This window comes from Trachurus japonicus, chromosome 22 (assembly GCF_045865225.1).
Source record: "Trachurus japonicus isolate A0001 chromosome 22, Traja_1.0".
NCBI classification, from domain to species: Eukaryota; Metazoa; Chordata; class Actinopteri; order Carangiformes; family Carangidae; genus Trachurus; species Trachurus japonicus.
In genome coordinates, this window is record NC_140928.1 from 23,646,448 (window position 1) to 23,672,829 (window position 26,382).

The 26,382-nt window shown below is 42.3% G+C and overlaps 1 protein-coding gene across 7 annotated transcripts in view; it reads left to right on the forward strand.

The window, feature by feature from the left end:
* dlgap2a (discs, large (Drosophila) homolog-associated protein 2a) overlaps positions 1-26,382 on the forward strand; it is a 162,805-nt gene that overhangs the window by 100,264 nt on the left and 36,159 nt on the right. For all 7 annotated transcript variants that reach the window (XM_085766848.1, XM_085766849.1, XM_085766852.1 and 4 more), the window contains 2 exons: positions 6,620-7,770; positions 25,237-25,451. In XM_085766848.1, coding sequence (XP_085622974.1) covers positions 6,620-7,770; positions 25,237-25,451 — 1,366 coding nt within the window. The remainder of the gene's footprint in view (positions 1-6,619; positions 7,771-25,236; positions 25,452-26,382) is intronic.

Sequence of the window (26,382 nt, forward strand, 5' to 3'; positions counted from 1 at the left end):
ACAGCAGCTAGGTAGACAGCATCTCTGCTGGCTTCTCCTCGCTCTAATCTTCTGCTGTGTGCTCACAGGCGAACCCTCACTCCCTCCTGGGAGAGAGATAGTGGGGCGGAGGCTTTGATCGCTGGGGAAGGCGAAGGGGAGTTCTCTTTCTTTTCCATCTCTTGTGTTCACACAGAACTCTCAGGTTTGTAAGTGTAACCACAGGCAGCCGCAACCAGAGGCTATAGTGCAAACACTGACATCAGTGTAGTCATGTGTATCAGTGGCAGGTCAGGATTAAGTGTTTCTCATTACAAATCTCTGCCTGGGCTGGGAATATATCGCTCTCTCCCTCTCTCACTGTACATGATATTTTTTTATATGGATTTTTTATTATAAAATGATATTCATAATGTCTTGACATTTTATTATACAGATACTGTATAACAGTATACTGTTGCACAAGAATAATGTCTAAGCAGCACAAAAGTCAGCCATATTTAGAATGCATACTCAGTTTTTTAGTGTGATCACACTGCATAATGAAACATACTTAGAATCAGTGCATATTAATATTTGAACACAGCACATGTTTCTACTGTATATGTGTTAAAAACAATTCATATCTAATTCTGAGGTGCAAAAACACAATATCAGCCATACAGAATCATTTTCATTCCTGTTTTTAGCATCTCCTCTTTCTAGTCCTAATACACTCACATGTCTACATCATGAGTGTGTATGACCTGCTTTAAGAAAGTAGTAATAGTAGAAGCAAGTGCTATAATACTGTATATCTACGCCACTACAAGGTCCAACAGAGTAGAGTCAATGTTTGGCGAGAGTACATGTAGGTGCAGCTTAAAAAGGGTAGATCTATTGTGAGTTCCCAGAATGCACTAAGTTGGTCATTTGCAATATGCAGTGTCCAGACATCCCTGTCTATACAATGAAACATTCAATCAGGTGTCTCCATAGTGCCACTTGGTATTTCACAGAATTGAATTTTGGGCTCTTGGTCTTTTTAAATAGTATAAATCAATGCTCGTGTATAGATTCATGTGACACTGGCTCCGCTCTAAATCACCCCAGTATGAAGTCCTGGTTTGATTTAAAGCCAGTTGTGGGAGCAAGTCCTCCCCCATTGTGTAAGCACATGCTGTGCTGACTCAGCATACGGTCATTTCACAGACTCTTTGCTTTAATAGCTCATGTCTCAGCATTAGGTGTCAGTCATAGCGTGGAACATGAAAGGAACTTTTTCTTTCTTTTTTTTTTTCTGGCATTTTACGTGTCACAGTCGGCCACAGACAGATGGTCTATGAGGAAAAATATCAGTGACAAGTAACTGGCTCCCAATTGCTGTGGCAGTTTGAAACAGCTCAGTTATTTGAGTATTGCATGTGCAATTAAAATGCCGCAGGTTGAGTTTCAGCTCACGGCCAAGGCTTGAAATGCACACATTAATCGTCCTGCGCTGTCACTTGGATGGACAAGTGAGCAGGATTTCTGCCAAAGCTGTTAGCCAGGCTCTGATTTTTGATCAGAGCCACTATGGTGGATATCATGAGGCTTGCAAAGCTGACAGGCTCGCTTTGTCCATTGGCTCCTTCTCAAATCTAATAGCCCAGGCCATTGCTGATTTGCCCCGAGGGTTGAGAACACAATTCCCCTTACTTTGATTTTCTGAAGAAAGGCCAGAATTCTGAGGAGACTGCATTTAACCTTTGGGAGATGGATAAGATCGATCGATTTGTTTTGCTCAGAAAACAAGGGGTGTGACTTTACTGTGGCCAGCTGGGAGGGAAGCTTCAGATATATTTAGACAATGCTCTCTGTTATTGGAAAAATGTATCTCTACCCTTCTTTTGTCACTGCTACCAAAACAGTACGCAAAAGGCTTTCTTGTGTTTGACATTTGTACTGATACTGTATTTAATAAGCAGTAGGATAAAACTACGATAACACTTTATTTGACGCCTTCTGTAATGCATTATAACTATACTTATAATGAGTTATAATATAATTATAAACACTCATAAATGATCACAATTTTTATAATACTAACAATTACAACGTATTATGATAGTGTAACTCACTGACAATGACCACATTGATAATGCATTATAAATATAGTTATAATGTGTTATAATTGGCTTATAAATGTGTATAACTATCATTATAAACACTCAGAAATGATCATAAGACTTTATAACAATAAGCATGACACATTATAGAGCATTATAACTCTATCATAATACTCAACCTTATAAGCCATTATAAAATGCTCTATGATGTGTTATGCTTATTGTTATAAAGTCTTATGATCATTTATGAGTGTTTATAATGATAGTTATACGCGTTTATAAGCAAATTATAACACATTATAACTGTATTTATTTATTTCCATGTGGGCATTGACAGTGAGTTACTAACAATTGTAACATATTATAATAGCTGACCTTGTAAGTCTTGATAAAATGCTTTATAGTGTATTATGATTATTGTTATAAAGCATTATGATCATTTATGAGTGTTTATAACTATAGTTATACAGTGCTCTAACTGCATTATAACTCATTCTAAGTATGGTTATAATGCGGTATAGAGATGGGCGTCAAAAAAGTGTTACCAAACTACTAATATATCTAAAACTTTCAGTCACTTTACAAGAATATTTCAGCCACTGTTTGCTAACAAAGGAGAAGGGATGTAGTACTTATATGCAAAATGATTTAATAAGATCGTATAAACGTTTTGACTGTGATGGTCTTCGTCAGGGTGCATTCATAAAATAATTTACTTGAGCCAAACTACAAAGTAAGGTTGGCACAGTGGTACAGTGGTAAGATCTGTTGCCTCACATGAAGAAGGTTCTGGGTTTGTGTTTACAATCCCAGTCCAAACACATGCACAGTGGGTTGGTGATGTTAAATTACCTCTAGGTGTGTGTGAATGTGAGTATGAGGTTGTTTGTTTCCACATGTCACCTCCCAACCCTATGAGGGTAAGCGGTATAGCTAATGGATGGATAACCAAATACAAGCTCAGAGGCAAGACGTTTGATGCCACACAACGCAGGAATTACAGATTCTTTCAGTGATGCAAAACATTAAAGGCTGTCATCACAAGTCTCTCATGTACTGCCTCAACACTTGGTCTCTCTGTTACAGTCGCCTTCATCCTAATCCTCTCTTAAATAGTGCTGCAGCTAGCCACCATTCAAACCACTGCCAAGTCTGAAGGTCGCATGCCTTTGATCTCTCAGTCTAGTCCAGTGCTTTATTATCTTTTAACTTTGTTTTCAACTCCAGTTAGGGTCTGAGCCAGAGGAAGAGTGGGAGCTGTCAGTGATACTCAGCGCAGATATAATGCTATTTAAATGCTAATGTGTTAAAAGGAGCAAGACGACCTTTACTCACACTCTGCATGCGGGCGGAGCAGCAGCACAAAACAGAAGCCCTTAATAAATGAGCCTCTTCCTCCGACTCTGTTTCCCTTCCCTGCACACCTTGTGTCCCATAGACACTGTGTTTATCAAAGTCGAGCCCAGAGGGCTGTGACAACATTATACAGCTTGGTACTGACTAAGGTGTCAAGTCAGACATGATTGAATGATTGTAAAACATTGAGTCAAATGTGATTGGTTTATTTTATGTGTATTAAGACCGGGCGGCGTAAAGAAAACAGCGTCAGGGATCTCTGCCTTCTCCCTTTATTCCAAACATCTGATTTTCTCCTTTGCTTGTATGTGAAATCATATCACCCCATCAATATTTAAAAGCACAATAGCCTGCTGTTTAATGAAAATGTTTCCTGTGTGTGCCGTGTTGAAATTTCATTGCCATCTATTTTCCGAATCCACCATTCCATCCGGTCCATCATAGTCGGCCGTCCTTGCCAGGAAGCCGTTAATGTGATGGCAGGTGCTTGTATCGGTGCAAAAACAACAAGCCCTCTGCCCGTCCACAGATGTCACAGATACTTGTCTCCCTGTTTGCAGAGCAGTTGCCAGAAGAACCTGTTTTCACTGAGAGAGCTGCTTCCCCTTCAGTCTGTAAATATGTAAATATTAGATAACCTTTGAAACACTTTGTAGGGCTTACTTTCTGAACCGCACTGCTACTTTTTTATTCTATTTTTTTTTATTTTTTTATCTTTCCTTCAGCTAAAGTACAATTCTGTATCAGCAGAGGAAGAGGTGAAAAAGGAGAAAGAGAGATGGAGGGCGGATGAGTCTGTCATCTGTCATATAATCCCAGGAAATGCCACAACTCTGCCGGTAGATAATTTATTCAGAGCGGCTCCCCGAGGTACATCATGGAAGAGTCAGCCGTCAAAGAAAAGGCCTCGGAGTAAGCCGGTGACATAACTTCAGACAGAAATGTAGCGTTGCTCATCAATCAATAATGCACCATCATCCTTTCGCTGCAATTACAAGCACACGGTGAACCTGGCTGACTTGGGCAAAGCAAGTTCACCTGGTTTAGCCTGTTGGATTTTACTCTGTAGTAACAGTGTTTGATGGGCACTCTCAGCCTCATACAAAAACAGTTCCTCCTAAGGGAAAAGTGTCCTGTCTTTCCCCCCTCATGCATGCTTAGAGTATCTTGGATTAATTTTACATCAGGCTGCCAAGTAGACATCCTCATGTAAGACTGGTAAACAACGAGAGTTTGTTTTCATCTCAACAGATGGAGGAAGACAGCAACAGAAGAGCACAGCTGCACCTCAGGGGTTGAGATCTTAGACCTCATTAAAAATAAGTTTGAAGGGAGAATTTTAATCCAAATTGAGAGATGAAAAGGAAACATCCACTCCTAGTCACAACTCGCTAACAGTGTAGTAAGCCATTCTAATGATTTTGAATTAAAATCCAACATCGTGTGAATGAATATAAGCCTATACTGTATATATACCCAGCTCAAAGTGGTGCAAAGCTAAATTTGTCCCATCACAGTTTAATGAAATGCAACAAATGTATTCAAAATATATTGGGTTGGGACATATGCATGCACCAGGACTGGCTCACTGGCTAGACACAATAGCTTTATCAACTCGCCACAAATGCAATCCAGTTTTGTGGGAAACACTGCACCATTATGATAACAGCCCTCCGAGGTGCAAACGTGTCTGGCTTTTATTTTCTCCTTTATATAATGGCTAATAGCACTCTGATTGGTTTAATACACGTTACACCCACATAGCTCCCATGATTAATTAAGAAACCAAGTGCAACCCTTTTGACCCTTGCATCTGGTGCTTCAGCCATGTTTCTTTGTTGTTAAATTAGCACAAGTAGATATGAATAATACACCCTAATTGTACTCTCACCATGCTGTTTAAAACGTTGGGCTTTCGATTCTTAAAACAGAACTCAAGGTGTTTCTTTCTCCACCACAGTTTAAGAACCCAATTGTCAAATTATAGTTTTTTGGTATATCAGAATTTAGTTTGTAACATTTTATTGATATACTTTAGAAGTGCTACAGTTTGGACTCAAACTTCTCTCCTCTCTTTTCATAGCTCATAAAAACTGTCCTTCATTATATGGGGTGAAACTGCAGGGGGGGGCTTATGAAGCATATCACTGGCAGGCAAGCAAGCTGGGATGAGGTTGTTTTTTGTTTGTTTCCTTTCACACAGGGTGCAGATAAGTTTGAAATGTGACAAGGAGAAATTTTCGATATTATCTTTAGCTTTTCATTGAGGGCAATGCAATGATACTAACTTATGGCAAAAAGATTCTTCTCATTCATATGATTTTACACTTTGATAACATAGTATAATTAAATTTAGAAATGTATGAAAAAAAACTGTTTTGATGACCTTCAGACTTGGATTTATCTAACACTGGGAGCAGTCGCATGGTTTTATTATTTCCCAGATAAAGTCATGTTAAGGCAGAAGATCAACAGGTGTCATTAATAACAGCACACATGATGAAATTTTAACCCCACTCATCCTGGTGCCATTCAGAAGGCAGGGCAATGTAATTACACTGGAAGCAGACAGTGGTGAGGCATAAAGATAAAGTAAACCTTCCCTGAGATTAAGTTAAACACATTGGAATAGAGTGCTGGGACGTCTGCCCTTGGTGACCGATCACACAGAGCTGAGTTTTAATCTAAGACTACATGGCCAACAGAAGGAAAAGGAGGGAGGGTGCATTTGGCGATCGCCTCCCAAGGACGCCTGCCCGGCCATAAGGCTCACACGCTCTCCTCAGGGATTTGATGGATGACACCAGCACCACAGAGTGATAGGCTATTACTTCACTTTGCATTGGATAAATGGTGATGCCGGCTCCTACCTGTCGCCTGTCCTTCCCTTTCTTTCGTTCTCTCTTTTTTTCCCCCCGCCATCACAGACCTGAACAGAGGAGAAGAAATACGACGGCTCAGATTTTCGTCTGTGCAATCTGTTCATTTCACTGCCACATTTCAGATGTTTCAGAGTTTTTTTAGTGTGTCATTTGCAGTGGGAGTGGATAATAACTGGCCTGTTTTAGGACATGTGATGTGGTACTAGGCGTCTGCCCTGTGCACCATTATGTGGAAAATGCATTTCTTTTTCTGGGAAAATGCTTTTTAACCTCAGGTGTGATCTAATGTGCTCTCTCTCTCTGTCTTGCTCTCAGACCAGCAGTATTCATGGTCGCCCTCGCAGTACTTCGATGAGGACAGCTACTCCCCTCCACCCAGGAACATGAAGGGTCTCTCTGGTGGCCGCCCCGCCCAGCTGCAGCTCACCTCTCCCCCCTCAGCCCACACCTGCGGCCTGGCTGATTGCGACCATTCCCTGGACCACCACCTCCTCCATCATGGCGACTCCCGGCCCCCCTCCTACCTCCTCAGCCCCACCGAAAGCTGCCCGCTGGAAGGCCACCACCGCTGTTCCCCTCGGAGCTCCATCCACTCTGAGTGCATGGTGATGCCGGTGTCCATGTCGGCCCCCGACCACTCCATCTCTAGTAGCACTTTCCCCCGCATGCACTACGGTAGCGCTTCACGGGACAGCGGCGGGAACACCTCCGGCGGCAGGGACTCCCGGGACGACGGCGGCTCATCCTCTCACGGCGGCAGCGGCAAAATGAACCGAATCCCAGCAAACCTCCTGGACCAATTTGAAAAGCAGATGCCGCTGCACCGGGACGGCTTCCACACGTTGCAGTACCAACGCACCTCCACCACCACCACGACCACAGAGCAGCGCAACGAAAGCCCCGGGCGGATACGCCACTTAGTTCACTCGGTGCAGAAGCTTTTCACAAAGTCGCACTCTCTAGAAGGATCCTCCAAAATGAACGGCACCAAAGGCGACTCGCACCGGGACGGCTCACACCACCACCACCATCACCACCAGGGCCACCACAAACACAGCAAACGCAGCAAGAGCAAAGACCGTAAATCTGAAGGCAGCGGCAAGCAGCGCTCCGGAGGTTGGTGGAGCTCGGACGACAACCTGGACAGCGACAGCACGTACAGAACGCCGAGCATCATGTCGCGGCATCCCGTGGACCACATCAGCCACTGCTACCCCGACTCCATGCACGGCCACCTGGTAGGAGACCTATCGCTAAAGACCTCCAAGAGCAACAATGACGTCAAGTGCTCGGCTTGCGAGAGCATAAGCATGGCGCCGGAGGGCAAGTTCATGAAGAGGAGCTCCTGGTCAACGCTAACGGTCAGCCAAGCCAAGGAGGCCTACAGGAAGTCTTCACTCAACCTGGAGAAGCCCATGACGCCCACCGACCTCAAGCCCAACCTCAGGCCCTGTCACTACCTACAGGTGAGTTTGTCTTGCATCTCTCACGCAGTTCCAATGGCTTTGCAAAGTTTTCCACTCAAATACTACAGCTTCTAATTCCACTGATGAACAAAAACTACACACATTACTTCAGATGCCACTTGAGTGGAGAAATTCACAGACTGGAAAACAAATCTAGCTTGTTTACATGCATGGATCTGCAGCTAAATGATGGGTATTTGGAGGAGGTGTTGGAAAGAGAAGAAGGTCATTTGCAAGGAGCCACATTATATTATTATATAGCGTTTAGCAAATGAAGAGATAATATCTAAACATTAATTCATTCACTGCAGCAATTGGGTGTCCCGTTCTTATAATGTAAAATTCAGAGGAATTTGACACTGCAACACAGAAATGTTCATCAGTGTTATTCGCAAAACTTAAAGGGATAGTTCAACATTTTCAACAACTCCAAAACACTCCCGTGAACAAGTTGTGACCTGCACATTTGCAACGCTATGAAATAATCATAATCATATATAATTATGTAACATTATGACACATGAAGCAAATATTCGGAACTACTTAGCTTCTGAAATCACTCCAGCAGCCATGTCTGGAATGTAGTTCCGGCTATGCATTTGCCTGGAAAACAACTTTGTCTTGTGATGTTACATTATTATTTTATAGCATGGCGAATGTGCAGGTCACAACTTGTCCATGAGAGCATTTTGGAGTTGTTGGATGGGTTTTGTTGGTCACAGGACCTTGTACCGTTCAACTCCATTGTGTTCACTGAGAAGCTTGCATCTCTGCCCCGTGGATCTCAAAAAAACATGCACCGATAATTAAAGGTAATGAACCTACTCCTATGACTATAGGGATTATGGCAATAGGTGAATTTGCATTAATGTTGAACTATTCTTTAAAGCCTGCATTGAACAACACAAAAAGTTGCTTTTGTTGTTGTTAAATACAAAAAAAATTGCTTACCATGGCTGGATTTCTTATTGATTTAAAAGACAATGTTTTCTTTTGTCGCTGCCTTGGATATCACAATGTGAACCTGTCCTGTGGCTCAGCGTGTGGCTAGCAGTAGACGGGACTCACACAGCAGGACAAATCAATTAACTTCGTAAATGATCTGCACCGGAGCGGAGGAGTCGGCTGTATGAGAATAAAAGACCAGAGATCAATGCTGATTTTTACCTTGATGTTGGCTTCGATTTTGCATAGGCCTCAGCTCTGATAAAGGTTAGTATTTAGCTCAGGCCCATGATGGGCTCTGCGGGAGACCCCATAGCACCGTGGGGATCAATTAATAGTGAGTCAGCAATTTTTACAGATCTTGTCTCACTGGTTTTATATGCATGCTGAAGGGTATGTGGGGGGAAAAAGAGAGAGCCTACTTAAAAATCCCAAATTGCAAATCCAAGCAGGGAAAAAATAGATTTTGGAAAAGCAGCGCTCAACAACGTGGTATCTGATCATCATGTAAGTATCGCCCACAGCCAAAATAAAGTGAGCGCTTCAGCACTGGGAAAGGGAACTGGGTACTCGAAGCAGAGTGTGTCGTATGGATTAGAGGCTGTTACAAAGGGAAAGCCAATACATTACTCAAATCAGCCAATGGAGCCAAGGAAAGCACTCAATCACAGCTCACGTCACCCAGAAATATTTCAGAGGGCTAATCTTAACTGGCATGTTTTTAAACATAACTGATGGTCAATTTCAACCAGATGGACAATGCATTCATCCACTCAAATAAGTCTTACAATCCCACTAAGTGCAGTAATCTCTCAACGAGAGAGTTGCAGAGTTTGGTGTCCTCCCCACCCCCACCCCCTCCAATAACCACCCCTTCCTTACTTCCACTTGGTCATTCAGCTGAGGTAGTGTCCGAGTCATTGCACTATAAACACTTCTAAAAATATCCTCCTCTCCTGCTTCCTGCCGCAGGGCTATATTTAGGCCAGCGTTATCAATCCAATCCGTGCAGGGTGACACATCTTCCCTCCCCGGAGGAGAATCAATGCCCTTTCAGAGAGCTGGGAGATGTATCGAAGGGGAGAAGGAGAGAAAGTTGGAGATGCGTACAAGCGTCGACGCCCGGGCTCTAACGGATGCGCCGAAATACTCCAGGAAGCAGAGGCGGAGGAAGCGGCAAAAGAGATGGCTGTTGTTGACGCTACGGTTACTGTTGTTGCTCATCACAGGGAGCAGTCAAGCAGAGACTGAGATAGAGCCAGTCAAGAAAGATACCCACACACACGGGTCACATTGAGAAGTTTTCTCTTCCTGCTGCTGCTGAATTGGGATTACCTACAACTGTCTGCACTGTACTGTACTGAATCTGTCTCCATGCGAGTGAGAGGATGTGTGTGAGTGTGTGTGAGTGTGGGGTGGTGGTGATGCAGGGGGGCGGGGGGGTCTGATTATCACACGCCAGATGGTTTGGTGATGTGCTAGTCACCTTGTTTACGTCCTTGGTTGATGACAGAGGCAATGAGAAACTTTTGAAGTGTTGCAAAAGTATGAGATCACAAAGGGAAAGACGTGTTTCACCGAGGGTGTATGTGTGTTAATGCGTGTGCTCTCAGCATGGGTGTGTGACTCTCACGCATGTGTGTGTGTGTGAGAGAGGGAGAGAGATCGATTAAGTGGACATTGGGGAAGACAGAGATAGATTAAAATTGGCTGCTCTTTCTCTGAAATGACAAATCTTAGAGAATCACACCTGGCGTTAGCCATCACTCTCTGTCTCTGGCTAAGTCATCTCACAAATTAGCCCTGATTAGGCCTCCGCAACACACACAAACACACACCTCGGTGATATTTCATGAGTTTGACTGTGAGCTTGATATTAATGAAAGGAGGTCATTGGTAAAACATTCATCTACTGTTAGCGACATGCTAACCTGGATGAATTTCAGGGTGTGTAACCCTGCATTATGTAATAATGTAATAAATGTTCACATCATTATATAATAACGCTGCATTTTGTAATAACCTGCCACATTTTGTAATAAAAATCTTGAACGCAATATGTAATAAACTTTGCCGCATTTACATAAGTTGTTACATTGCTAGCCCAGACACACCCTAGCGGCAGCAAATCTATTTGCTCCGTAGGTGGGTCTAGAAACGAGCCATAGGAACTTTTTGAGTCTCGAACACCGTTTGTGTTCACCAATCACAGCGCTCTATCTGTTTAGAGAGTCGTTGGGCGGGCTTAACGCAACAACGACATACATTTTAATTGGCTTGTCAGGCTAACGTCATCCTGCTCTTTGCTCTGATTGGTCGTAGCGCTACCCTATTGCGTGCAGAGGCAGTTTGAACGACAGCCTTCATCCCGCCCCCTGGATTGAGCCGAGGTCTACCGGTCGTTGCCAGACTAGACATTTTAATGATATAGTCTGCTTGTCAGGCTAACATTTTGCATCAGTTGTTACAAATTGCGGGTGTTGCACTTTTTTATGAAGAAAATGTAATAATTTGGTGCATTATGTTATAAACCACCAACACCCGCCAATGTGTGGCACGAGTAACCTATGAAGTACATGGACTGGACCATGGACTCCTTTCTGACCGATAACCAATGCTTGTTACAATGCTGGCGGGGACGATCGCTTTTTTTTTTTTGTGTTATGTTTGATGCTCTCCTTGTGCTGCAGGTGAGAAAAGGAGGAGAGAAAAAAGCTTGAATGAGAAGTGGTACACAGGGAATGTAGCCTATTATAATGAATAAAGTTATATTTGATTTAGTTTTGACCATCCTACTGGTTTTAGAAATTCGTATTTATATGCTGGTATGCTTAAAGTCAGTGTTGCTCCGATGGTCCTAATGTTTTTTTCTTAATTAAGACATCCATTTTGGTGGTTTATTACATAATGCACCAAATTATTAAATTTTCCTCATAAAAAAGTGCAACACTTGCAATTTGTAATAACTGCCGCATTTTGTAATAAGTTGTTACATTTTGCATCAAAGTTTATTACATATTGCGTTCAAGATTTTTATTACAAAATGTGACAGATTATTACATAATGACGTGAAAATGTATTACATTATTACATAATGCGGTGTTATTACATAATGAGGCGTTACAGGGTGTTTACGTATAGGTGTGTGAGATGTGATCCCTCCATTGCTCTCTCACATACTCTCCTAAATTACATAAGTAAATACACCTGGACTGTCAGAACAGCTGTAATCCATCCCTCCCCCACCTTCCTTCCTTCCAGCCCGCAACTTCACAGCACAATAACTTTGTGTTACTGACAGCTCTCAGCCGTGATTAAGTCTGCTGCTCCAGTGAATGCTACTCTGCTCTCTCCCAGCATACAGTACTGTAGTACAAAGGGAGGATTAGTCTTTGATAGTTTTGCTGATGGGGCATTGCAGAGGGATTTAATAAGCCAATTAATTGCCATGTTGGCTTGCCAAAGGTGGAGCTTGAGAGGCAGAAAGGCTGATGATTAAAATACAAAAGGGAAGTGCAAAGCAGCAGAAACAAAACTGGCACTGTGACGGAAAGCTACAGTAACACACACCTCCACACACGTAGGGGTTTCCTAACTTTTTCATAAAGAGGTTTCCAGATAGCTATCGGGCCATGAACCTCTACTTAGATTCTGTCCCAGGTACGCAGCTATGGGGATCGACAGCAGTTTGTACATAAGTGTTACTCGTCTCTGCTGCCTAAGGCAACAGGGTGGCTTGGTGGCTACCACTGTGTCGGCAAGCATCTGCTCATATTCATGTTTTATTACCTCAACCCCCAAGTTTTCTTGGATTCCACATGGAGATTGTCAGGCAACAACCAACAGTTAATTGTTAAGCACACTATGTATGCGTGCTTCTGCTTCTTCAAGGCAAATCAATAATACCGGCCAACTATCACAATTCTTGGGGGGTTTAAGAGCCGTATTTGCTGTTTTAATAATGTTTGACACCCAGAACTTTTCACTCTATTAGAAATAATTGCTCTTGCCATTTGGTGCAAAAAAAGTCCAGAGCAAAGGTTTGACCTTGTAGTGTCCCATGAGCTGACTCTGACATCTTGAAAGGAACGATCCTTGACCTTATTATATTTATGTTAATTTATTCCATATACAGTACTTTCTGAGTTTAATATCTTCACTTATATGTCTGACTGTATATCTGCTTGAAGCTAAAATTCTCAAAGCTCTCATCACATTCATATAAGCAGCCATTCCCCACTAAACCAAATGTACAGTATCTCTCTAGCTGCAGACTGCAGACTCACAAAGCTGCAGCAGCTTCTGTCGAAAAAAAAAATCTAGAACTGAGGAGCCAGTTATCTTTTATTGGTGGAGTTTGCGGGGACAAGAACAGAGCGGAATGGAACCGATGCTCGCTAGCACATCAGCCAGCAGCAGCTGAAGAGATGCAGATGAATATATTCACAGCCTCTAGTTTGATGGCAATTAACCGCTATTGTCCCGTGAAGACTGCACACCTTGGACGCACAGTAGCAGCTAATGTGGATTAACATAAACTGGCAGGGAGTACACACAAGAGATTGGGTTAAATATTGTTTATTAAGTTAACGTAATTAGGTTGTGCGAGTAACATGGGCGATGAAAGAACATCATGAATGTGTGAGTAATGTGTTGTGGGGGTGTTAAAGGTGCAAAAGAAGATGACGCGGGGTAGATGTGAGCTGAAGGGAGAGAGGCAGGGTGAAGCCTTTATGATGATGAGCTGACAAACCTCCACTGTCAGCCGGTTGCCTTCTGAGTTTGACGAGGATAGCCCTCGAGACAGGGGGAGGAGATCTGTTATGAATAGTATGCTGACAGTGTGCAACTGTGACCAGGAAATTACCACCTGTGACAGCTAACTGACAAGCTGGCATCTTCACCGTGGTTTAGAAATGAAGAGGAAATTTTGTTCCTATAGGTGTATTTTAAAATATCATAATTTGATACGGTATTATACTTGGAAATTAGCCTGAACATCCCTCCTCAGCATTTTCCCCCACCTGCTCCATGTGCTGCCAGGCCTGCTGGGAGGTCTGCTCCCTCCAATGAATCTGGCCTGGGGTCTCCTTCCAGACAGCTGTGGCTGGAACGCATCCAATCTGGGGGGGAACCAGAAGGCGTCTGCAGTGCTGTTGGTGTTCGATCGGGAGAAACAGGATACAGAGATCCTCTCAGACTCCAGAGTTTCTCACTCTGTTCCAAACACTTAGACCCTGTCAAGAAACCTCATCCCGGCCAATTAATCATATGTTAAATCTCTGTTTTGGTTTCAGACTTCATCATGTTTCCCAGTTAAGTGAGAGCTTTGCTTTAAAACTCTCTAAAACACTTTGGCAGATGTACAATTGCCATTTCACTAATGCATTTCTGACAAGTGTCCCCCTGCCTGTCTGTCTCTTTCTGTGTCTCTCTGCCTGTGTTAATGGGTGACTACAATTTAATCTGTCTCCAGCCAATAAACCTGCCTGGGAACAGATGCACAGGTGTTTCTGTCTGGCTGACAACAAAGGGGGAGGCCCCACACAGAGTTACAGTGTAAATGGTAGCTTATTAAACCAGTTAGTTAACTGAACAATGAGTAGGCAAGGCAAGGCAATTTTACTTGTATAGCCCGTTTTTACAAACAGTTTGTCTCAAAGGGTTTCACATGGCATCGTAACAACATCCTCTGTCCTTAGACCCTCACATCGACTGAGGAAAATCTCCATGGAAAACCCTTTTAACAGGGAAAAATCGGAGAAACCTCAGGGTGAGCAACAGAGGAGGGATCCCTCACCCAGGACGGACAGACGTGCAATAGATGTTGTTACAGACAAGAGGTAGGATAGAGATCGTTGTGTTTGTAATGTGCGGAGAGGTGCAAGTATGGTGATTGTTGCTGGTCCTGCAGAGTAAAGCAGACAAGTAATAGTGTTGTCACAGACTGGAGAAACCACAGCCCCTCTCTTTTATCTGCCATCAAATTATGACCAACAATGTATTGTAGACATTTTTAGATTTCTTGGAAAATATTTCCTTTTCTAAATTGTGCTACACCTTGTCTGTTCCTCAAAAACGTCTTTCCCTTTTTGTTTCTGAAATGTTTTCTTCTCTGTGGCCTCTTTAGACACCTCTCTTTAACAAAGCCGGTGGGCTTGGTAGTACAGCGGCTAAGCATGAAAATTGTGCACTTTTTGAAAGAAACATGAAACTTCTACCATAGTTAGTTTATGCCATGAGGTTTATTTTAAGATCGGGAGGGAAGTCAGATTTGACCTCTGAGGCCCGGGAGAGGTCAAATCCAAGATGGCCGCCAATAATATTCAAAAATGCCTATCGCTGGAACCAAACACAGTAGAAAAACACTTAAGGTGTCATTTCCCACTTATTTTTGGGTGCCCATTCTGTTGGTGATACCTTTGAGACCAATAGAATTCAAAAAAATGCATTTAGATCAATGTGGAGGTCAAATTATGCAGACATAGGGAGGTGAACAGTGCAAAAAGGTAGTTTATTTCCAAAATAATAGCCTAACAGTGATGATGATGTTAATAATGATGATAATAGTGCCAATAATAATAATCATTATCATAATAAGTTCTTTTTTTTAACTGATTTATTATTAACTCATTGGCTGCCAGCCATTTTCAGAGTAGAGAGCTGCATACTGCCAGCCGTTTTAGAGCATTTTTTACAGACCCTTTCAAGACCCACAGAATATTGTGTTCATGTAAACATGTAAACACCAAAACTACCAAGAGTAAGAGTAGACTCTCTTCTTTCATTAGGAAAAAAAAGTTTGTTTCTACCTTTTTCCATTCTTTAGTAAACGGCAGTAGAACATTGGCTGGTTTCGCCAAAAACACCTGTTTTTGACCAGAACACATTCAAGAAAATGCATTTATGTAAAGGTGCAAATCTGCAATTTAATAATACTGTCGCCCTCCTCTTTCCGCGGAGAGATGGGTGGTGTCCGACGCTGTGTGGAAGCATTGCGAAGGCCCATGGAGGGGAGTTGACACAATGTGCTTTCGCCCAGTACTCTGAATTAGAGTTCTCAATTTCAACCCAAACCCAAATAAGGCCGATGGGTCGGGTTGGTTTGGCACGAGATGCTGTGTGTATCTCCAAAAAACCACAATGTTTTTGTGGCCGTAATTGAATCAGTTTCACCCACTGATAAGGTGCTGCTGCGTCACTGGCACCATCTGCTCTCGCTGCAAAGAAAGCATGTCACTTTTTTAGTTTAGTTTTCTTTTTTTTTGTTGGGCTGGGCTGGGTTTGGCCAGACAACTAATGCTGGTGTATCGAGCTCTGTCGGGTCCGGGCTTAAAACCCACGGGCCGGGTCAGGTCGGGTTGTAATTTTCAGGCCCGTTGAGAACTCTACTTTGAATGTCAAAGTGAAGAAATTTAATGAAGTGCAGGTAAACGGAGTAACTATTGGCACTTTTCCACTACACAGTCACGGCACGGCTCAGTAAAGGTGCTTTTCCATTACAGCTGAGTTCTCTAGTTCCTCCTCAGCAGGGGTGGGGGGATCGCAAGGCCACACTGTTTCTCTCTCTATTTTCGATCTTCTCGTCAGCTCCAAACTCACTTGTCTGTTCCTCGATTACGGACCACAGCGTGGTTTTCCACACAGCATCATTTAACTCGGGTGAAGGAATAACAACGGTCTCGGTACAGATGAATTCTCATGTCGGACATCGCGCTCACGACTCTTCCAGTGACAACGCTCTGCCCAATCAGTGGAAGGCAGTCGGCTGACGTCACGTTTTAGGTATGGCCGTTCCAGGATTGAGGACTACGGCCCTCTCCAGGAGCCGAGCTGGTCCTCAAAGGGATGAGGGACGGCCGCAAGGGTGGCTGGTGCCCTGAGGGGACCTCTACACGACGCTGGCTGGCCCTCTATAACGGGAACCCCGCCTGGCTGCATCCCACCGGCTGGCGGTCAGCTGGGGGCAGTTTGGGCTCGTAATGATTATAGAAGGTGGCGGACCAGCTGCTGATGCAGAAATGGGTCCGTATGGGCTGTATCATGTCGTAGTACTCACGATGGCGCCTGACGTGCAGGTAAACACGGAAAGCCGTATGACCCAGTAGCCAAATGCCTCGTCATCTAATTAGTGACACACATGAATGGATGAACGAGATTCCCACTGTCCCTACCTACTATCTAGCGAAACCCCCTGACAACCGGGTTTTGATTACAGCGAGTAGAGCCGTTGGTGACAGGGTTGGCGCGTGGCCGGATGGTGGTCCGCTGGTCCTCTCCAATCTCGCACCGCATGTTTGTGGAGAACCTGGTGCTAAATCACTTGCAGACGACCTGATTCTGGGTCAGGGTTTTGTACGTAGCAGAGCAGCTCCCTCGCTGCGATCTCTTGAAAGTCAGCCCATGATCCAAGCTTTTGTCGGTCTGAGGGCGTGGGCCCCCAGTTGGCAGTCCCCCTCATCCCTCACCGGTGGACCAGGGGCACGGTGGCAGCCCTCAGTCAGGCAAGGATAGAGGAGGAGGAGCACCAAATGGACCGGAGCCTGAGAGCCAGGGAGAGAGTAACAAGCGGCTGTGGTGTACTAGTGCCACGAACAGAGCCGAGAGACAGTGTCTCTTTAACTCATTGGCTGCCATTGATGTCTATAGACATGTTGTTTCTGTTGTATATTAACTTCAAAGTCACTGTTCTGCTTGACATGTTTCTTTCCACAAAAAGCTTGTTTTCTCAGTGTTCTGGTCAAAAACAGGTGTTTTGGTCAAAAACAGGTGTTTTTGGCGAAACCAGCCAATGTTCTACTGCCGTTTACTAAAGAATGGAAAAAGGTAGAAACAAACTTTTTTTTCCTAATGAAAGAAGAGAGTCTATTCTTTCTCTTGGTAGTTTTGGTGTTTACATGAACACAATATTCTGTGGGTCTTGAAAGATCTGTAAAAAATGCTCTAAAACGGCTGGCAGTATGCAGCTCTCTGCTCTGAAAATGGCTGGCAGCCAATGAGTTAATAGTAAATCAGTTAAAAAAAAGAACTTATTATGATAATGATTATTATTATTGGCACTATTATCATCATTATTAACATCATCATCACTGTTAGGCTATTATTTTGGAAATAAACTACCTTTTTGCACCGTTCACCTCCCTATGTCTGCATTATTTGACCTCCACATTGATCTAAATGCATTTTCTTGAATTCTATTGGTCTCAAAGGTATCACCAACAGAATGGGCACCCAAAAATTAGTGGGAAATGACATCTTAAGTGTTTTTCTACTGTGTTTGGCTCCAGCGATAGGCATTTTTGAATATTATTGGCGGCCATCTTGGATTTGACCTCTCCCGGGCCTCAGAGGTCAAATCTGACTTCCCTCCCGATCTTAAAATAAACCTCATGGTATAAACTAACTATGGTAGAAGTTTCATGTTTCTTTCAAAAAGTGCACAATTCCCCTTGATTTGAGGGCTTAACCGCTGTACTATGGTGTGTTTTGGCTGAGTCTGTCTTCTCTGTTTAAAGGGTTTAAATGGCAATGAATTGTACAGTTTTTTAGCCACTTTACCCCTTTTGATATCAGCCAGTGTTTCTTTGTTTGACTTTTGATGACCCCATAGTGTGTTTGCAATTTTTAGAGTATTATCTATAAAAGATAAGACAGTGAGAATTTCAGTTCAAGAAATAGCCTCTTGAAACACAATAGGTCTCATTGGCTGCGTAGACCCGTTGTGTAATCAGGCTGTTACAGGGCAAGTGAAAAGACTCTGCCTTGTTCTGGTGTCAATAACATTTACCCAAGCTGCACTGCACTAGTTATAGATGGAATCACTAGCAGAAAAAAACAGACTCCAGCCACAAAAATCCACATTTCCAGTAGTGGAGAGGATCAAGTGGTGGCAATTTCAACCCGTTGGATGGTGCTCAGACTGTTTGAATAAATAGCTACTAGATTTTGTGCAGACATTCATGGTGCCCAAAAGATGCATCCTGGTGATTAGGCTGATCAAGCTTCATTTATTTATTTATTTTAAGAATATTTTATTTTCAGCTTTCAATTCAACAAGATATGAAAACACAAACACACAACTCCAAACCCCTCCCCCAACCCACCCACCAACAAATTGAGAGAAAGAGAGGAAGAGAAAAAACAAAGAATTAAAGGGACAACGAGGAGTTTCTATTTGGTTATAAAAAAGTCTCACGTTAATGTGGATGAATCTACGTTACCCACACTTGTTAATGGGCCCATTTTCGATAAATATATCGTTTTGTCTCTATCGTTATTTTGCTATTATTAGTGGTGGCGGAAATGCTGGTCGAGTCGGTTTCGCGGCGAGTTATGAGAACAACGCCGCAGAATTGCCGTTTATGGTCGGAACTACGACGGTATGTGATCGTCTTCGAACCTCTTACTTTAATTCTTGATGAATGAAAACATGAGTCTCTCTTGCGCCGGTCAAAGAATTTCACGGTGCGCGCGGAGGCTCATAAATGTAGTGTGAAAACGCTTCGCTTTTCCAAAACTCCTTGTTGTCCCTTTAATAATAATGATAATAATAAAAATAAAGAAATCAAAATAATAAAAATGGTCGAGAGGGTAGACAACAGTAAGCACTGACAGCAAGAGCTTGTAAATCTACAACCTGTCCATCATAGAGGCCGACAATGTGCCCATATGCCAAATAAGGTTGCCACATCTCTGTAAAAGTATTATAGTCTTTCCTGAGTGTATATGTAATTTTTCAAGTGGAACACAGCTATTAATTTCTGAAACCCATCTTCCTATAGAAAGTTGGCTGATCAAACCGATGTTTCTACATAGCTATCAGAACATTTATATCAATATTACTGTAGCTTTATTTTCTGCTTGGTGCTCAAAATCAAATGCTAATATTCATGTGCTAATTATCATCATGTATGCAGCTGTTAATATGCTCAAGTTCAGCATTTATTGTTGTACTGCTACTTAATCTTGAGACCTGATATTTTCTTGGCATAGTTAGATTTTTCACATACACTGCCTCCTTATTTTCTTCCTGCTGAGTGTACCACAGAGAGTCTATTTACACTTAGATGCCAACATCTGATATTATGAAGTGTCAATAAATAAACAACGTGGAGACAGGATTACCATACAGACGTTTAAATCTTAAACGTGTGGGTGTTTACACATGAAAGAGAAAGGACGGGAGAGGAAGAGTGTGTGGTGGGCATGTGGCAGATATTCAGTCAGTCAGCTGGTCAGGAATCTGTTTGTTCATTTTCTTCTGTGAAGCAGGAAGAGGAAACAGAGACAGGGAGAAAAAAAACAGAAACACCTGTTCTTAGACACACCATATCCATGCAATCTTGTGATAGGAAATGAGGGGCTAGAGGCTGGCGGTGGTGGGGAGGAGGGGATCTTATGACTGAACCTTTAAGAGCTCTCTAACACTGTGCTTTCCTGCCTCTCTCTGAGCCATTTCTCTACATTACATCCCATCCATCCTGCCTCTCTCCATCTCTCTGTCTATCCCACTCTATTTCTTTACTTAATGGCAGTGACTTAGGTTTCTTAGTGGGAGAGGCGCTGTGTATAGATAGAGCCGCAGAGTTAATCAATGAAATGCACTGCTGCACTGCAGGAGCATTGGCTGAGGGCTGGCAGCTCCACCACCCTACACACACACACTATCCTTCCCGTGGCCTCCTATAGAATCCAAGACCACAGCGTTGAAAGTAAAGAGACATTTCAAAGACATGATTTAATGGCAAAGTTGAAGTCCTCTAACAGCTGTGTAAAGAGTTTAGATCATCATTTCCCCCTAACGGCCTGGCTCTCTCCTCTTTATTGAACAGAATTCAATGAATTAAAGGTTGAATATGAATCTTCACGCTCGAGCTGTGATTTTTCACACAGCTCTCACAAACCTCAGCTCCTTCTCGCAAAAGGGCTTTTACATCATCTCCATTAAACACACCGTTGAACAGAACAAGACCTGTCTGTCATTTTCACCGAGGAGCAACAAAACCATCAAAACAGGCCTGAAAATGCATCCCATAACTGCACACTGCAGCCTTTGGATAAATAATTACCAGTGAATCGCATTGTCTTTACCTTAGTGGGCTCTTTAGGTCAAGGTGAACGCCTATGTTGAAAAGTCTGCATGCTGGGACACTGTGTGTGTCTTTCACGCTGCTGCTGCCTGGCCTGTGTTTTTCTCTCCTCGTTGGGAGACACCTTACAATCTATCCAGTTTATCAGTGAATCCAAATTAAACAAATCTCACCACAGCTTGCGCCCGTCCTCCGGCGTTCCGTTCATTAATTAGACGTCTAAAAATATCAAACCCCTCCAAGACTTAATTAACCCATGCACTCCATTTGGTAGCTGGTGCATGCCTGTCTTTGGAGGGGAGATGAATGACTACTATCGGGTTGTGCTGTTGAGTGAGTGTGTGTGTTGGTATGCATCTGTGTAGGGATAAGTATCAGTGTGTATAGAAGACATCACTTATGTATCCATTCATAATTCAATCAGCTGTGGCTGTGTCCTTTTCTGTTTTTGGTTTTGTACAATTATGTATTGTACATTCACCAATGCATCTTTTTTTTTCCTGATGTAACACCAGAGCTCCACTGTGAAATCTGTTACTGAGCTAAAAAAGACTAAAAGGACAAATCACAATTCCCCATCAGTCATGTCATCCCCCTATGCAAACTTCACACCATGAGCGTCAAAGACTGCTTTCATCCAGCAGCCTCTGTGTCTGACAGAGTGGGATGTAATAAAGCTATAATTGATCAATTATTCAAGCCATTTGGATTTGATGTAACACTTGTTAGAGCAGTAATTGTGGTTGGTCGTTCATTGATGCCAGAGGTCAGTGGAATTTGTGTCACAAGGAAATCTTACATTTCCAGCAATCAGATACCTGTAGAGCTGCTGATTAATTTTTCATGTGAGTAGTTTGCTGTTTACAAACATTTCAGGTTGTATTTCATTTTGAATAATGAGCACATTTTAGTTGTTTTTCTTTCCAATAGATGACATTTTGCGTTGGTAAAGGAAAAGAGTCACGGTTTGACGCATCATTGACATTTGGACGCAGCCTATCTCCTCATGACATTTGCCACAGCCACTCAACTGTCACCCAGTTCACTGTGAACCTTTGAGTAGTGAGTTAGTCACTGACTGACAGAGGGGATTTTCAGAAAAAAAAGTATCATCATCATAACCCCACATTTATGCAGTGTTTTGATAATTAATAGTTGTTAGGGGGCTATTTTAAAAACCCGTCTTGACTGCAGAGTTACTGTAAAATCAAAGAAATATGGACCCAAGTCAAATTTAACTTAATGAAATCTAGAGCTGAGTGGATTGGCTCTGCGCCGGCGGCTGCTACGGCTGCCAGGAAGTTAAAGTGACGGATGGCTACGGCATCTGAGAAACCTTCAGCTCCCACATAGTATTTAATGATTACAGACATTGTCATATTTTGTGAGTGCAGATCATTGCCCGTGTAAACGCGTGTCCAGCTAAAGCTTCAGGCCGTCACACGCAGTCAGCAGAGCAAAAATATGGTGAATCTAAAAATGAGGCACAGAGAAGCCAGGGGGGCATTTGCGTGCTGTTGACTGTCTCTATGACTGTAGAGGGTCTGTGTAACTGTGTGTTGTGTTGCATCACCTGTGTCTGTGTGTGTGTGTGTGTGTGTTTGTAAGAGAAGCTAAGACCCTGACTCAGCTCACAGTAATTGAACTGCTGCGCTGCTTAACTAAAGCAAAATGAGTGTCTGCATGTGTGTGTGTTAGTGAAAGAGTTAGAGGGAGAAAGAGCGTGATATTGTGTGTAATGAGCTTGTGAATATTCATCCTCTGTTCATTTACATGAGTGTGAGAACTTAGCTCACCAGATTTTAATAAGCCACACAACCACCTCCAATACTTTTACCTATTAGGAACATATAATTACATTCCTACATGTTGTATAATGGCATGTACCATAATGGAGTCTCATTTTTTTTACTTAGCAGTTAGCTCGTGAATCAGTAAATAATCTCGCTCCGTATGATCTGTATTTGTATTTCATTACAGTTACGTGTGCTCGGCTTGAAAAAGCATAATGCGGCCTCACCCGACGTGTAATGATCAGCAGACAATGAGCTGCAATTTTCTTGACTTGTACATTTATCTTCAAAGCAGCAGAGAACATCTGAAGCCTATAGAAACAGGCTACATGAGGAAGGGGTACCCAGTGCATTAAAAAGTGACACGAAAGGGCCCCAAACAAGCTCAGGAGAGAGATAGCCTCTGTATGATCATGCAGGACTAAAGTGGGGATGCTTTAAAATCCATTTAGTGCTCTGTTGCCACTCGCCTGTGTAAGAGATGCTCTGTTTTTTTTTTTTTTTTTCCAGCCCACTGTGATGCTGCTCGTTCAGTGTGAAATATTCACTCCATATGCAGTGGAGAGAAGCAGCGAGTGCAAAGTGAGACACCCTGTTCTCACTCTGAATGGGATAATGGTGATGGTGACGTCTGGATACTCAATTACCTGGTTTAACGAGTGGAAGAAAATTACAGCATGTAAACTGCCTGGCTTGTTTTGATGGCAGGTTTCCATATGCGATAGCTACAACAGGGGGAGCAAAGATGGGCTCCTTTACTCTATTTTCAAGCTTTCTTTTGCCAGAAATTGTGATTAAAACCTGGCCAAATTTATATCAACATTTCCGTCAAGGTTTTCAGCAGTTTGTAACCGAGCCAAAGTACAGAAAAGCCGAGATACTCAGCAGCCGTGGAAGCTGTGTGAAGGTTTTTAATGTGAGCTGACGCATCGTGAAAATGGTCCTGTGTAGCTCAGTGGATGAAACTACCTGTGCCAGGAGGTGGAGGGTTCAATTCAAGTGTCAGTCACATGGCGACATTGCTTCATCACTGCTTTTTTATTATTTTAAAGCTGCAGCATCACTTCAGTTACATTTCCACGGTCTTTGAGGAGTTAAGAAAAATCACAGCACTTTCATAATCCTTAAAACTGCATGGCCAATGTGCCGTAGCAATGCAGAGGTGGGGATATAATGTACTCTCAAGATGTACTGTCATCGTCTTTACCCACAGTGCTATAGCAACACAGTATCACCTGACTCTACCGTTTACCTCAGCTCTACAGGATGTTTTAGTGTTTTTCAGAAAAAGGTTCACAACATTTAGTGGCTAAACTGACGGATGGAGCTCAAATTAAAGGTCCAGTGTGTTATATTTGCCAAGCTTTATTGGCAAAAACTGAATACTACCCATTAATATATTTGTGTAAGTGTATAATCGCTATAAAATCAAATTTGTCTGGTTTTCGTAGCCTTATAATTATTCTTTTATATATACATATAGCAAGGGTCTCACTTTAGAGAGTGTTGCCATCTTGCGCCGCCATGTTTGTACGTCAGCCCGTACGGAAAATCCAGCCTGTCAGAGAGCGTGTTTCGTGAGTTTGGCGTTCATGAATAAACCAGTAGGAGTAGGAAACAGCAGACATCGTAAAATGGTTTGGATCTTCACCTCATCGCTTCATGCTCCTGAAATACTCCCAGTCGGGTAAAAAAGTTTGGTAACACTTTACTTGACGCCTATCTCTATAACACATTATAACCATACTTATAATGAGGTATAATGCAGTTATAACACTGTATAACTATAGTTATAAACACTCATAAATGATCATAATGCTTTATAACAATAATCATAACACACTATAAAGCATTTTATCATGACTTATAAGGTCAGGTATTATAATGCGTTATAATTGTTAGTAACTGGCTGACAATGCCCACATTTATAATGCACTATAAATATAGTTATAATGTGTTATAATTGGCTTATAAACGTGTATAACTATCATTATAAACACTCACATAAGACTTTATAGCAATAAGCATAACACATTATAGAGCATTATAACTCTATTATAATACTAAGACCTTATAAGCAATTATAAAATGCTCTATGATGTCTTGTGCTTATTGTTATAAAGCCTTATGATAATGAATGAGTGTTTATAATGATAGTTATATATGTTTATAAGCCAATTATAACACATTATAACTATATTAATAATGCATTATCTGTGTGGTCATTGTCAGTGAGTTACTAACAGTTATAACCTATTATAATACCTGACCTTATAAGTCATGATAAAATGATTGTGTTATTATTATTGTTATAAAGCATTATGATCATTTATGAGTGTTTATAACTATAGTTATACAGTGCTATAACTGCATTATAACTCATTATAAGTATGGTTATAATGTGTTATAGAGATAGGCGTTTTTTTTTGTCCAACATGAGGGGTGAGTGCAAGTGAGCAGTGCAATCTAGAATCTGAACGCTGGCTGTCACGGTTTTCCTCCCATTTTACACACTGGACTTTTAAGTAATTATCTGTGTTGGAATTATATCGTATCTAAAAATGGCTTCGCAAAACTTCAGAAAGTTGTGTACACATCAACAAACCAACCAGTATGCTTGTCCCTCACTGTTCCCCCAGGTGCCCCAGGATGAGTGGGGGGGTTACCCCGGCGGTGGGAAAGATGACGAGATCCCTTGTCGTCGGATGCGGAGCAGCAGCTATGTCAAAGCCATGGGGGATGAGGAGAGCGGAGAGTCGGACTCCAGCCCCAAGACATCTCCTCAGAGGTCGGTGCGCCCTGACGCCCTGGTCAAGGCCATCATCAGACCCAGGGACCTGCTGGACTCTCAGAGGTACAACACACCAGACTGCTGGTTTCCCTTTTTTTTCTGGCATGTGCTTGTTTACTCATTCACTTTGCTCCCAGTGTAGATGGTGCAAAACGAACAATTAACACCAGCTTAACTTATTTTGTGTCATGAATTTTTAAATTTAATGAATCATGTGCAAGATAATTGCGTGATTAAATCATTTGTCAGTTACGGAAGCTCAGAGAGGGCAAACAAGGAAAAATTCATTACAGTAATCTATCTTCTTAGTCAGATCTAAATAGTTTTTTTTTCCTGTTTATCACTTAAGAATAGGTTAACAAACTGTTTTTCCAGGATAATCTTTTGTGAAAACAGGCGACAAAAAACTTCACATCAGTGTCATGATTTTGTTGCATTGATCCTGGGAACATTTTTATTTTTATTAACCAGAAAAAAAAACATTCATCAGTTTTCACAGAAAGATTTTTTTTTTAATCCAAGAACATTAGGGTTTTGTTTTGTGTTTTAAAAAATCCAAATTAAAATTTGTGCAGCCCATTTATTTTGATAGTACCACTGAGGGTGCCACAGATGAAAAGTTTCAAATTCTAAGCATCTCAACGCTCTAAGGTGTTTTGTGTATCTTTAAGACATGTTTATGCCTTTGTTCCGGCTGTAAGATTGTGTTTTTTAACAGTGCAACTGTTCTCGTCTTATCTGTTTCTGTTCTCAGCAAAACCGTGCTTGTTATTTCTTTGCTAATTTACATTCCCTCGAGCGGTGTTGACAGTGTTCTTGCTGTATGGCCTCACCGCTACATCAGTGTCGAACACTTGATAGCTCAACTCCGCGCTCGCTCAAATCCCTTCATGGGTATTCATATCAGTGTCTTCAACAGTAAGAAAGTGTTCAGCGCGTTCTTCTGGGATGCATCTTATTAATTGCTGAGGAAATCGAGAGCTTTTGTTTTGGT